Source organism: Helianthus annuus, chromosome 17 (genome assembly GCF_002127325.2).
Source record: "Helianthus annuus cultivar XRQ/B chromosome 17, HanXRQr2.0-SUNRISE, whole genome shotgun sequence".
Lineage (NCBI taxonomy): Eukaryota > Viridiplantae > Streptophyta > Magnoliopsida > Asterales > Asteraceae > Helianthus > Helianthus annuus.
In genome coordinates this window covers 191,189,889-191,204,794 of record NC_035449.2, presented here as the reverse complement: position 1 = coordinate 191,204,794, position 14,906 = coordinate 191,189,889, and the positions used below count along the sequence as shown (strand labels likewise).

The 14,906-nt window shown below is 33.8% G+C and overlaps 1 protein-coding gene across 5 annotated transcripts in view; it reads right to left on the bottom strand.

The window, feature by feature from the left end:
• Window positions 1-3,591: 3,591 nt before the first annotated feature.
• LOC110920631 (carbonic anhydrase 2) overlaps window positions 3,592-14,906 on the bottom strand; it is a 28,645-nt gene continuing 17,330 nt past the window's right edge. For 3 of the 5 annotated variants that reach the window (XM_022164805.2, XM_022164806.2, XM_022164808.2), the window contains exons 2-9: window positions 14,562-14,632; window positions 13,377-13,517; window positions 12,264-12,312; window positions 10,459-10,575; window positions 9,212-9,265; window positions 6,004-6,089; window positions 4,640-4,745; window positions 3,592-4,014 (exon numbers count right to left, since the gene is read on the bottom strand). In XM_022164805.2, the coding sequence (XP_022020497.1) occupies window positions 3,850-4,014; window positions 4,640-4,745; window positions 6,004-6,089; window positions 9,212-9,265; window positions 10,459-10,575; window positions 12,264-12,312; window positions 13,377-13,517; window positions 14,562-14,620 (777 nt within the window). In that variant the 5' untranslated portion in view covers window positions 14,621-14,632 and the 3' untranslated portion in view covers window positions 3,592-3,849. Of the gene's footprint in view, window positions 4,015-4,639; window positions 4,746-6,003; window positions 6,090-9,211; window positions 9,266-10,458; window positions 10,576-12,263; window positions 12,313-13,376; window positions 13,518-14,561; window positions 14,649-14,906 lie in introns of all 5 variants that reach the window. The other 2 variants (XM_022164809.2, XM_022164804.2) reach the window with 2 other exon arrangements.

Below are 14,906 nucleotides of genomic sequence, written 5' to 3'. Positions count from 1 at the left end.
CCTTGTTCGCGGTCGTTACGCGATTTAGTCCTTAGTGAGCATGCTCCTATCGTCATACTTCGGACCGTTCCTCTATCATATCCTTAATTTGTTCAGCTCTTGTCATCTTTAAATGCAAGTGTCCTTCAATCAAGATATTCACAAAAGTTAGTAATATCAACTTCAATAACCACCTGTATTATAATACAAGGCTTTTTCTACTATACGCGTCAACGCGCGTATTTTTGTCAACTATATCCATCATTTAATTGGGGTAACGTGTATTACACGGTAACCCTATGTGTTGTCTACAACACTTTAATGCGCTAGACCATTAGCATACATGCACTTACCGGATTTGCGATCAAGCCTCGAACCGAACACTATTCTTTGTCAAGAGCATAAGGTTTAAGTCCAAGCATGGTTCCTCCCCACCATACTCGAATCTCTTAAACCAAGGCTCTGATACCAACTTGTAACACCCTAGTTACTAATTAACGATTTTGTATGTAATTACCAACAATTAAATGTGTAGTTAAGGCTACACATGCTATAGAAGTACGAGTTTATTAAAACTTTTACAAATCATAAGTTATTCTACATAACGTGATCGAATTCGTTGTTTAAAATTTACAACGTGGCAAAGTGCGGAAACGTGTATCTTTATCGTGTTCGGTTCTTCGCTGAGCTTGATCGTCTTCCGGCATCCAAAAGTACCTACATTTCATAAACATGAAATGCTTTAGTCATACGGGGTTTAAAACGTGTCTAAACAAATCCGGGAATTTAAAATAAATAAAATATATTTTGTTACTGGGTCCACCGTAACTTACGGTGGCACCGTAAGTTACGGTAGCCCCTGAAAGTCTATCCTTCCACCGTAACTCAGTATGTAACCATCGTAATCATATCAGCTCCACCGTAACTTACGGTGGCACCGTAAGTTACGGTGGTCCCTGCATCCAGCTTTTCCATTTTGCCGTTTAACGACACGAAAACTTTCGTATCTTTCAAACCGCTTGTCCGTTTAACCTACCGTTTCTTCCTACGTGATTGTAATTTGATTCTCCACCTTATGGAGTTAAAATCTAACCTCCGGTTTTACAAAATTTTAGACTTTTAAGTCTTCGGCTATTTCCCTTTTTACCAACTTTCGACCCGTTCTATTTTTATCGAACAAACGAGTTTGTTTGACCTTTATTTCCCATAAACCTATCAAGTTCAAAAATGTTTAACATAATAGGTTTCAAATTACAGGTTTATATACCTCCTTAAACCCATTTTCACCCATATGCTCATTTTGACCCGTTAAGGGTATTTATGCATATTTTAAGCACCAATCTCTTTCATTCGCTTCTAAATACATATGCCCACATTTCTTATCAAATGACCTCCCACCACAACTATATTTGTGGTGGATTCGATGTAGTGATTTATATATTCCAAATTACACACTTCAAATCATTATTTTACGGCAAAGACTCTTTATAGAGACTTTTGACCAATATTTTACGTCTTTTGCTTTTCATACTTATTCAAAGTATTTATTTCATCCTATCGCTTATTTCCAAACAACCTTTATGGTTCTTTGCTCAATTTCACTTACAAGGGCGTTTTAGTCAATTTTAGTCCTTCATTTACGACGAAGGACTATTAGTACATGTTTGATTCCAATTTACGACCTTTTAACTATATTCTTGTTTAGAAATCGATATGTTTCTAAAATACCTTAATCATAACTCAATTTATTCGGTTTACCTAAGAGGTAACCAAATATCTATATTTTAACCTTGTCTAATTCTTGTAGAACTCAAAATTCTACATGATGAGTTGTATCATTATACATACCTGGCTCGGGTCAATATATTGACCCGTTTCAATACCTTTCCTTAGTGGCCGTTAAATGATAGCGATGTAAGTATCCATGTGCTATTTATTTCCTAAAATCATACAACTTGACAACCCATTAGTCAATATTGTCAAAGGGTGATAATTTCACCCTTTTGACTCGTTTGGTCTAAATGACCAATTACCATCGCCAATTTGTCAAATATTGTCAATTTACCAGTTTGCCCTTATCGGTTATTATAATTTACCTTATTTGATAACCATTAAAAGTACATGTTTCATTCGTCATAAAATGATCGAATAACCAATTTTAACTCATTTCTAACCATCACTATGGTTTCTTATCATATTTGATTATTTTGTTTCGTACGACTACACGCCGGAACACCATATCTCAATTAGATATTTGTCCTTTACGTACTCTAAAAAAATATATATATGACTAGTGTAAGATATACTTACTTTGCATCCGAATTATGCTTTTTCTTCGTTCTTGATTCGTTTGACCCGCTTCCTTCCCCAAGCTTTCACCTAGCTTGCCATGCGTCAAACTATCATTGTAATTCGTAAGACGGTTGGGTTAGTCATAATCATTTACGACTATTCCATCCTACGCTTCTTATATCGAGTTTTATCATTTGATCATATACTTGGTCGGTTTGACTTTTTAAAGTCAATCGACTTATCAACTTATTCATTGCACATTTGGTTTATTGAATTTCACTTAGTCATTTCATCCGAATGCTTAACGAAATCAAATTTTTACACACTAACTACTAGGTAACATGATTTCAAGCATCTATATCACGATCTTAACATCAATTCTTTTATATCATATAAAAACCCATCTCAAGTCATGTATGTTCAACACTCAAACTTGCAAATTGTTCAAGTATCTTGCTTCTACTAGCAACTATGATGATTTTAAACATGTGTAAACCATCATCTTCCCTACATAATCAAAACCCACTTAGCACATAATAGGTAAATTATCAAATCCCTAGTTTTAACACTAATTCTCCAAGTTTTCAACTAGGGTTTGTTTCTAAACAAAGATTTCAACACAATAGCACTCATAGATTCAATATTCATTCCAGAATTTCGATTATGATTGTTCATCATAATCTCAAAGTATCACCAAATCTTAAAATTCGACATACCTTGTGATCCCCACGACTAGGTGATCATTTATATGTGTTCATGCATCGATTTGGGTCTTGATTTGAGCTTCAATTTGTTGATTTGTTGGAGTTAGGGTTTTGGCTCTCCTTGGAGCCTTCTCCTGGTCGTTCACGAACACACTAGGTGTGTGTGTGTGTTTTGTTTTTGATTTTAGTAAATAATCTTTTAGATTATTCCACCTTTGGCCCCTCAAGTTTTGTTAACTAGTAAGTAGGCTACAACCTACTTATTTTCAACAATACTTTGTTTTGTTAACTAGGTTAAACTTTGCTAGTTTAACTTAGTGAGTTCGGGGTAGTCGTAGCCCGTTATATTTTAAGTCCCGTTAGCTCGGGCCTTCTCTATATACTTTGTTTTCCTCAAAGTATTTATCCTCTTTTAATTCATATCAAATTTATTCATTTAAGTCCTAATATTAACCGGGTTAATTTTTACCACTAACGGTATTTTGCCCGTCGTCACTAGTAACGTGGTTTAATTACCAAATCCATTTTTGGGGTGTTACATTTATGCTGAGAAAAAATAATGTAAGATGGATTAGAGAACATATTTAATTGTATGTCATTTACTCACGATACAAAAGGCTAAAAACATGTCTAGTTTATTTAACGTTTGATACATTCTTTTGTCATGTGTTACAATCTTCTTATTATAACGCTACATATAAACTAAAGTTTATTTGAAATTAGAAAAAAGGATGAAACAAAAACATACATACATATATATATAATGCATAACAAAAACTTTACAACTTTGATAAAGTTATAAACTTAATTAAAGACTTTTAACCATAGTTATTGTAAAGATGTAGAGCAAGCTATGTTGATGGAGAGTAAGAACTCAAGAAAGTAGAGATGGTGAAATGCCAAAGTCAAGATTCCAAAGATCAAAAGTTCCCTTCACAAAATCATAATGTGCTCCCTTTAGTGATAGTTTTTTGTTGACCAAAGCTTCTCTCACAAATGGATATGTTAGTAGGTTCCCCAAAGATACATTCACAGCTTCCTGTATTTGTTGCAAAACACGTTAAACTCCGTTAAGTGCTAAGTCCGTTATAAAAAAAGGGTAGTTCATGATGTATTTCATTCAAAACGAGTCAAATTGGTGAACAAGAAGAAAAAGATAATTAGGTTAGTGGTGTGCATAAACCGTTGAAAATGATCAAACCCCTAAACCAAAAGAAGTCGGTTGGTTCAGCCAGTTTGTGATTTATACAGTTCGCGGTTCAGTTTTGACAGTTTAACGATTTAATGAAAGCGGCTTTAACAAGTTTATTTGTTTATGTATTTTTGGTACATGCACTTATGTAGATGTATTATATTGACCTCTTACCTTTATTAAAATTTTCAATACAAACTAACAATTTAAAGAAAAATATAGAAATTCATCAAACCGAACCGTAAAAATTGTTAAAACTGGTCAATCCAGCCGACCCACCCACCCAACCTAAGTAGTTTGATTTTTGTCAATCAATAATAAAAAAAAGAGAGAGGGAGAGAGACAGATTGTTAGTTTGTTGCTATCAGACGATAGCGTGTTATGTATTACAATAAAAAAAGTGGAAACTTCATGTTAATAAAAATTCTTTAAATTATTTAAAAAAAAATCTAGTAATTTGATATAAACATACCTTCTCACACTGGGTGCAAAGATCAGAGTACTCCAAATCGCTACAATCCGCTTTCACTTTGCTCTTAGCAGGCAAACCGATTTTGACCCATTGCTCAATGAAATCACTGTTCATTAAGTATACAAAACCAAGTTACATTATATTCATCAAAGATAGAGCAATATCTAAAGAACCACATACATATACATACATACATATATAGGATGTTAGATAGAAACCATGAGAACTGCATAATACATTTGTAGACAATATTTGACAAATGTATCAAGAGCAATGATTTTCTTTTTATAGTTAAAATCGAGTGATGTAATAAACAATTATGAAACTTGATTATTATTTACATGGTTGCAAAAGTCGCTAGGCGCTCTCTAGTCGGTCGACCGGGGAGTTAAGAGTACTCGGTCTACGCGGAGAGTACCCGGAGAGATTAAATATATGTCAAATAACACAGATTTACTAATATTATTTAAGTCAAATAACACATATTTACTAATATTTATAACAAAATACTTTTTGGAGATTAAATATATGTCAAATAACACAGATCTACTAATATTTATAACAAAATACGTGAAAATGATATTCATTCTTTAATATGATAGGCATAGAAATTATGTTATACTATTATTTAAGTCAAACTAGGCCCGAGTTGACCTACTAGATCCAATTATGGCCGAGGTTGACCGTGTTTGACCGACTCCGAGTAATTAGGCGGGGTCAAAGAAAGTCGCCTCGGCAGCCTGCCTTGTAGCGACTACTCGGGGAGTACTCGGCCTTGGAAACCTTGTTTTACAACCATTATTATTTATATCAAGATTTATAATTGTTACTTTTATGCCATTCATTTTTTATCGTTTATGAAAAAAAATTCACAAAAACACTATTTTTCTTGTTAATAACTTTTAAATAAGTATTAATTTGATTTTCAACAATTAAGGAATTCACATAAGATTTATGTGCCATGCTAGATTATGGTATTAATTTGTTGTATTAGGCCATCCGTAGTCATAAAGCCTCTTTGTGGGCGTTATGCGACACGTGTCGTGGCACGTCATACAGGGGCTTTATGAGGCGCTATATCACTAGAGCCCGTAGTCATAAAGCCCCTACCCATCATTACCTAATTATTAATTTTCATTTTTATCAATTAATTAAAAAAACACTAACTATTTTTTGATTGGTCAAACTTTTGAAAAGCCCCTGCATCACGCCGCTATGAAGATAGCGCTGCCCCCCTTTTTACCTCATAAAGCCCACCGTCGTGGTGTGCTAGGCGCCATTGGGCGCTATGAGCCAAAAATCCACCCATATAGCGCCCCACTACAGGGGACCTTATGCTTATAGTAAGTTACATATATAATTACCTAGCAGTGGTTCCATCATCTGGTATGGACATGAGTCCTTTAATTCCACCACAACAACTGTGCCCAATAACTACAATGTTCTCCACCTGAAAGTACAATGTTAACATTATTAGGTTACAATTAAGATTTATCTCCCATGTGTTGGGTTGACTAAGACCCTTTAAGCATTGTTTTGGAAACCGGGTCAAACGGGTTGGTCTAACCGGCTAAACCAGGAACCGACGATTTCATAAGTTGGGTTACAAGTTAATGCCCTGACTTATATAAATAGTACGATTTCAAGTAAACGAGAAAACTAAATAAGAAAATTGATTTTTTGTGTGTGTGAATAAATGATAATGCATGTATAAATAATTAGTGTAATCAATTGTCATATGTTAAATAATGAGTTTATCTTTTTTTAAACAACAATACATATTCTCTAATTCTACACTACCTAAAAAAATCACATAAATAGTCACAAAATTACCATTTTTCATTTAATTATATAATGACATAGTTATGACAGAATTAATATAAATAAAACAATATTTATATTTGATTAACGTATAAAATAGTTTTAGAACGGCAACTCACCACTTGAAATTGACAAAATCTTATATTAGACATGATAAATGATAACTGGATTAGATATATCCTTATAACTCATGAGTTCTACTTGACATAAGGAATCTTCTTAAACCCTATGTTTAGCATATTCCAAAATATGTCACAAAGAGGTACGTACGTACAGGGGCGGATCCAACCCATATTTATGGAGTTTCCAGAAACCCAGTGCGTTTGGAAAAATCAGTGAGAATCTTATAAAATTTAGAAAAAAAAATAGTGAGAATTAAAGATAATTTATCAAAAGGAACCCAGTAGAATAAAATCTTGGAACCGCCACTACTTACGTAATTTTTTAAATTGGAATTGTTTAATTGCCTCCCTAAGACCACCCGTAATCGGGCGTTTTTCATAAAAAATTTCCCAAACATGCCCGATCACGCCCCGGTGCCGCCCCCTAGGCGTTTTCTGGCGTTATTCGCAAAAAAAAGGGACGTTGCCGTGATTTAAAACACGCCGGAACTTGATTTCTTTGCCCAATACGACCTTGCCATGTGTGTATACTTAGTTTTAATTAAAAAAAAAACAAAAGAAATTAGTTTTAATTAGATTTTGGCAATGGTTTTTCTTGAAGTTTAAGTTGGAGGTGGTTGTTGTGGATGAAAGGAAGAAGAAGGTGATTTTTCATTTCAGTCTGCATTTTGAGTGTATATAAAAAAAGATTTAAACTTCAAAAGTTCTTAAAAAAGGATTTTGCATTTCAGTCCCTAAAGTTTTAATTAGATTTTGGCAATGTATTTTTTTTTTTTTACTTTTTTCTGGTTTTTTTTTATTTTTAGTATTGTATTTTTTTAATTTAATGAAGTATTTTAAGTTTTTAATTAAAAATAATAATTGTGTAATGATTGGAAGAGGCGTTATTGGGCATTATTCCCACTACGGCACTTTTGCAATAACGTCCAATAATACCCCTATGCTGACTGGACTGCCACATGACAGAAAACACCACAGGGTGAAAGCATTATTTATCTAAAGACACGCATGTTATAACCAGGAAACCTCCTTTTCTAAAGATGAAACCTAACTACCACTATATAGAAATATATGGTCCTGGGTCCATAAGGCATGTTCTTCTTATCAGTGTTTGTTGTTCCCCTTTTGACTTTTTAGCATAGACAATTTTTTTATGCTCAGTTCAAGTAATCATCTAGTTGATAATATAAAAAAAAATATATATATATATATATATATATATAGGTAGAGGATCCTGTAAAAAGTGCTCAAAGTGTAAGAAGTGTGAGAAGTGTATTATAACACTATATATAATACTATATAACACCATATAAACACCGTATAACAATATGTAACACCATATAATACCATATAACACTATGTAACACTATATATCATTATATAACAAATATAACACTATAGGTTGTCTGATAGCATGTCTATGATAGATGTATAGTGTTATATTTGTTATATAATGATATATAATGTTACATAGTGTTATATAATATTATATGGTGTTACATATTGTTATACAGTGTTTATATGGTGTTATATAGTATTATATATAGTGTTATAATACACTTCTTACACTTCTCACACTTTAGGCCCTTTTTACACTATCCTTATCCTATATATATATATAAATTATCAGTTTTTGTTTCAATTATGAGTTTTAAATTACAATGATAATTCTTTTAAACCGGAAATGAGTCCAAATCATTTATAAGCTACTCTAAATCAGCTTACTAAAAATGGTATCCACTCAAAACAAACAAATTTGATTAAGTTGTATCAAGCTACGTTATATACAATTTAACTTATACATGTGTGCGTATATATAAATACACACGAAAAATAATTTAAAAAACTACTCCGGCTCAAGCTCTTATATGAGCCGACCTCAAGCTTAGTCAAACTCAAGTTAGACTCGACTCCATTACACCTCTAAAAAGGTTATCAAACAATAATCATATTTTTAATAGTTTTGTTGAAGTTCATCAGATTAAGGGGTTGTTTGTTTACCTCTTAATGAGGCTCTTAATGGTTCAGAGTGCTTACTGATTCAGCACTTAATGGTTCAGACTGTTTGTTTCACGAGCAGATGTATGAATGGTTCAGACATTTACCTATGAATGGTTAAGCATTATACAGAGTCTTAATGGTTAAGACCTTAAATCTGAATTGGTCAGACATTTGCCTCTGAACGGTTAAGCATTATATATGCTCTTAATGGTTCAGACCTATTACTGGTTCAGCACTTAATGGTTCAGAGTACTTGGTAGCCTCTGAATGGTCATTAAGAGGCTACCTCTTAATGGAACCATTAAGAATTTTACCAATGAGAAGGTAGAAGAATGTGACATGTGATGATTTACCATTCAGACTTGAGGTTACCTCTTATTCATTCAGAGGTTTTAAACCATTAAGAGGTAGCAATCTGAATGGTCATTAAGAGGCTACCAAACAGCCATGGTTCAGACCTTGTTCATCACTTAACCATTCAGATGTTGCCAAACAGCCCCTAAGAAATACTTTTATAACAATTAAAAATATTAAAGCGTTTAAAAAAATAAATGAGTTTAAATAGAAAATAATATTGAAACTAATTAACAGTTGAGTTATGGAACTAAAAAAAGGTTTCACTGTTTACCTTTAAGTGCAATACTGCATATTCAATGGCTGCTCCAGCTCCAGAGTGTTTTATCTATACAAAGTGACTTTAAATGAGTCAACAAAGCAATAAACAATCCAACAATTATTGAACCAAATTCACTATTATTCAAAGCGTCCACTTGTACTTTCAATACATTAGATAAAGTCAACTGTTGACTTTTTAGGTTATTATAGATGTATTGGAAAGTTTTCTGTGGATGAAGTGTAGGCAGCAATGCCTTAGTGGTGGTGATTGTGACGACAACGATTGAGACCATAGTTTTATTACTAGACCCGTCATCAAACCGACCATGTGCACCAGTCCACTTGTCAACCCGTTTTAAAAATCAATCATTTATAAATAAATTAAAAGACTAAAAATATTTATGTATAACTACGCTAAAATAAAGGGAAATTGGCCTGTAATAATCCCACCTAAACTTTATTTGTCATTAATAATCCCACCTCAGAATATTCCCCCCACCAGTCTCACTTTTCACTTATTTTTCCTACAATGGTCCACCGTTAAAAAAACTTAACGGAGTTAAGCTTTTTTCCAAATTACAAACAGATTTTTTAGGGCTTTTGATTAGAACGACGTAAGTTTTACATCAATGGATTCGTATCATCGTTCTGATCAAAAGCGCTAAAAATATGTTTGTAATTTGGAAAAACTCTTAACTCCGTTAAGTTTTTTTAACGGGAGACCATTGTAGGAAAAATAGGTGAAAGGTGAGACTGGTGGGGGGAATATTCTGAGGCGGAATTATTAATGGCAAATAAGGTGTGGGTGAGATTATTACAGGCCAATTCCCCTAAAATAAAATATTAAGCTGCTTTATTTATTGTTGTTAACTTGTAATGTTAACAAAATATGAAGTCATAAATAAATAAAATACGGAGGCTGAAGTATTAACGATTAGCAAATGAGAATTTAGAAAGAAAATAATTACAAAAATATTGAAACCGGTCTAATCACTCGGTCTGGTATGCCGGTTCATCCGATCCAACTGGTAATCAACCGGGTCAGATGGAGGCATGCATAGACTCAACCAGACCGGTTATGTAGCCAATTTTTACTGATTTTAAGTTAGCAGGTATTATAACGTAAGTAAACTCAAATGGACTTGATAATTTTTGGAGACCCAAATTAGCTTATAATTAAACAAAAAGTATTTAAACCGGTTCTCTTCTTGATTAATGGCTCGTGAATGTCGATCTAGTCATAAGAGTTTGAACTATTACTGTATCATAAGGAGGAACCATGTTGGCGATGTTTCTGACGACAAAGGCTTCACCAGGTTGAAAATCCAGGATGTGTGATGGGCAAACTCGAGAATCCGAGCAAGCAAATACCAAAAACTGCGTTACAAGTAAAAGCAAGAAGTTTAATGTCTCTAAAAACATGATTATAAACTTGCAGTGTATTTATTTATATCATGTAATATACTGAAAGATATTCAATATAAATAAAACAAAGTGAAGTTGTATAAAAATGTTCACTTTTTTCTTATTTAGCTATAAAACACACTTCAAGAAAATGTATAATCCCCTTAAACCAAATGTGAGGGTTCACACCCCATTATAAGTATTCAAAGACCCTGGGCTTATAGCTTAGTGGTCATGGGAAATGAGGGAAGACTTCTGGACTTTGGTCTTGAGTTCGATTCCTGATTCCTCCGGGTTTTACCGGTTTTTCATTGTCGTGCCCTCGGGCGGGGGAAGGGTCGGGTTTTCCCTGGAACTGGTGGCTTGGTGGGCTAGGGGCTCCATACGTGCAGGGTGGACTGCCATGGGGCTACCTTTCGGCCAATGGACGCCGCGTACGGAGTACCCAGCATTGCTTAAGTTGGACGTTAAAAAAAAAGTATTCAAATGGTGTAAAATTAGGTAGTGTGTCTATTATGAGTATTCAAATGGTGTAAAATTAGGTAGTGTGTCTATCACAATTCTAAAATATAGTTAATGCAATGAAAGATAGCAATGTGTCAATTTAGTATGAAAATAAATATTAATATTAATATTCCTTTTAAGGCAAAACTAAAGTAGAAATATGAATAGTTATTTTGATGTTCAAAGAGTGACGTATTTAACACAAAATTTCATTTGAGGTGCTCAAGTTTATATCAATTGGTCATTTTACCACGTAGCTTTTTAAACTCGATTCAAATAAATAATAGATTTAGATATATAAATACCATTTTCGACAACAGGATCAGCATTATAAATGTTTGTCAAGAAATAAGAGATATATAAATACCATTTTCGACAACAGTGTCAACATTATAAAAGTTTGTCAGGAGATAAGAATTAAACGTCTCAAATGAGAAATATTATATATTTGTATCATGTTTTAGATAATTAGATCACTCTCAAACTTGATTTTTATAGTTAATAAATTAATGGTAAATACGTTATAAAGAGTCATTTTCAACAAAGGTTCATCGACCAACACATGTAGTTTGTGTCTTTATTTGGTAAAGAGTCATTTTCAACAAATATTTAAAGTTTGTTACCTTATTTGCTAATCTTTAAGACTATGTGTAATGGTCTGTATATGGCGCCCTTTTCCTTCATAACGCCCCCATAGCGCCCCGAACACCACTACGGGGGGCGATATGGGGTAAAAATTTTCTCCTCCCGTTATATATTTCGCGGCGCCATGCTTGTTGTTTGTTTTCCCTCCACTCACACAGACATATATATACACATATATATGTATAGTTTAAGGGTTTATTAATTAATTGGGTAATGATTAGACGGGGGCTTTATGACTACGGACTTAAATGCATAAGGCCCCATAACGCCCACACGCTGACGTGACGCGCCACGTGTCGCATAACGCCCACAAAGGGGCGTTATGACTACGGATGGCCTAAAAGCATCACAACCTTAATTTAGGAGAGAGAGAAAGTTAATTACCTTACATGATTTTTTTTTTTCATTTACCTCTTTTATGAATTTTACTTGTATAAGATTAAAAATAAAATCGTAAATAATGTAAAACAAATAGAAACAAAGTAAAAAAGAGGGAGAGAAAGAGGGGTGACCTTGGGGCTTTGGCCTTTGGCAAGCTCACCATATAAAGTGGGGTTTGTTCTGCACAAATAGAAGAAAAAGAAAAGGACAAAAGGTCAAAACATACACAATTTTGCCCATAATAAAAGTTGCTATCACTTTGATAATTTATTCGTTATTATGAATCTACTATTTAGAAAGTTGTTATGAACAATGGCGAACCCAGAAATTATTTGCTTGGGGTGCGGATAAGTCGTTCAATCATATTTGCAAGGGGCGCGGTCGGGATTTTTGCCTAAAATATACACTAATTTTTTTTTCAAATGGTGCGGCCGCCCACCCACGACTGTGGGTAAGTTCGCCACTGGTTATGAATTGTGAAACTGCTGTGAAGATGTTAATCAGATGTGTTGCAATAAAAGGAAAACTTTACACTTATATAATCATTTTATGTATCACATATTAAGCAATATATATGTCTTTATACAGTTCTTGCAGTTCTTTATTTAAATTGGTATCGTAAAGAACGCTCCTCATACGTTTATAACCGGAAATAAAATTAACGTATCTCTAAAGTCATAAAAATCTTGAAAAGAAAACATGATTAGCTACTTTTCTTCACGTCGACACATCATAACTTTCGAGAGTACACAATATCACATCAACTTTTTAATGTTTCTAAAAAAATGTCGATTTCAAGACCCGAAAATGTCACATTGCTAAAGAAAATCATGACATTGATAAAGATCTAAAAAAATAAATAAGATTTTCGTTACAAGCTTTATAGAGTTCTTCTTGCAATCCATTTTAAAATTGATTATCCAAACATAATTCAATATATAATTTAATATTTATGATCAACTATATGTGCGTTTATAAAATTAGTCATTTTTTCGTTTATTAATATAACCAGAAAACTTGTTAAGTTACATCAAAACAGAAGGTAGACGGGCAACAAGTTGCGCCGCCAACCCTTTATAAAATCAAAATGAAATTAATAATTATGCAAATCATGGTTCCAATTAAAAATTTAAAAGTGGCAAAAGTGGCAGTACAGTCAGCCATTATAAAAATGGAGTGGATTATGTGCAGAAATGAGCAGTGTAATGATTTCATTTCAGTACTAAAAAAGGTACAAGACGTACTCGTATTTCTCCTTTTTAAACCGATCGAATCCTTCCCGGATCCTCTGCACCGGGTTAAACCCATCGGATTTTGTCGCCTCCAACTCCGCCGTTAACTGTTTAATCTTCTCGGCGGCAACAACTTGAAGGTCATGTTTCTCACTGCCAAATTGCCAAATCAAACGGCGTTAGTTTTTTTAACGGCAAACATAAACAGGCCAGCAACATGGCGGATATTGAAATCTCTCCGTATATATAAAAAAAAATACGGGTGTAAATGAGCTGAGCGGCTCGCGAGCTACTCGAGTTCAGCTCGAAACAAGACGAGCTTTAACGAGCTCGAGCCAAGCTTGAGTCTAAAATAAAGCTTGTTTAGCCTCGCATGTGAAGCTCATGAGACTCATCGAGCCTCAGTATAATATTAGTTTTTATAATATTAATAACAGTTACCCCTTATTTAAAGTTGTCTAGTAAACGAGCCGAGTCCGAGTTTTACTTATGGAGCTCGTAAGTCTAAACGAGTTTATTATTTATATTATTTTCACTTAATATATTATAAACGAGCAGAGCTCGAGGTCTGAAAACAAAGCTCGAAACGAGTTGAGCTCGAGCGGCTCGTGAGCTACTCGAGTTCAGCTCGAAACAAGCCGAGCTTTAACGAGCTCGAGCCAAGCTTGAGTTTAAAATAAAGCTTCTTTAGCCTCGCATGTGAAGCTCGTCAGACTCATCGAGCCTCAGTGTAATATTAGTTTTTATAATATTAATAACAGTTACCGCTTATTTAAAGTTGTCTAGTAAACGAGACGAGTCCGAGCTTTACTTATGGAGCTCGTAAGTCTAAAAGAGTCTATTATTTATATTATTTTTACTTAATATATTATAAACGAGCAGAGCTCGAGGTTTGAAAACAAAGATCGAAACGAGTTAAGCTCGAGCTCTCATAAGTTAATCGAACTCAAGCTCAACTCGTTTGCACCGGACCGGCCAGTCATTTTCAATTCCGAAATAACAGGATCAGAATTGTCCTTTTCAGTAATTTAACATGCTTTGATTTTATCATTTGCTGGCTCTGATCCCAATATTCTTCTGTTAAACTCATTTTGTTTTTTCCCCAAACGTAATTACCGTCAATACTGACGCCGTTAGTTTTGACAAAGGTTTAAAAAGGACTTATTCGGTATATTCACAAAAAACAGAGCTAGCTACCTTAGAAGCTTCTTGAGTCCGTTAATGGCGTCATCGATCGTGTGGCCGTTAGTCGCCATGTCTTCTACGACCTGAAATTCACGAAATCTGCACTTAAGATCATGTTTATAATCAATCTACAACCTGAAATTCACAAAATCGGCCGAGGGAAACCTAATTTTATCAAAGTTATATCGATTAACATGTAAAATCACTTTCGGTTATGAATTTACATATCAAATCAGATTCATAATCAAATGTTTGTGAGTGATTTACTGAATATGACTCGATATATTCACGATATCCTCATAGTAACTAACGGCAATCTTTAATAAATTGATACACAAGCAAGCAACACGTGAAACA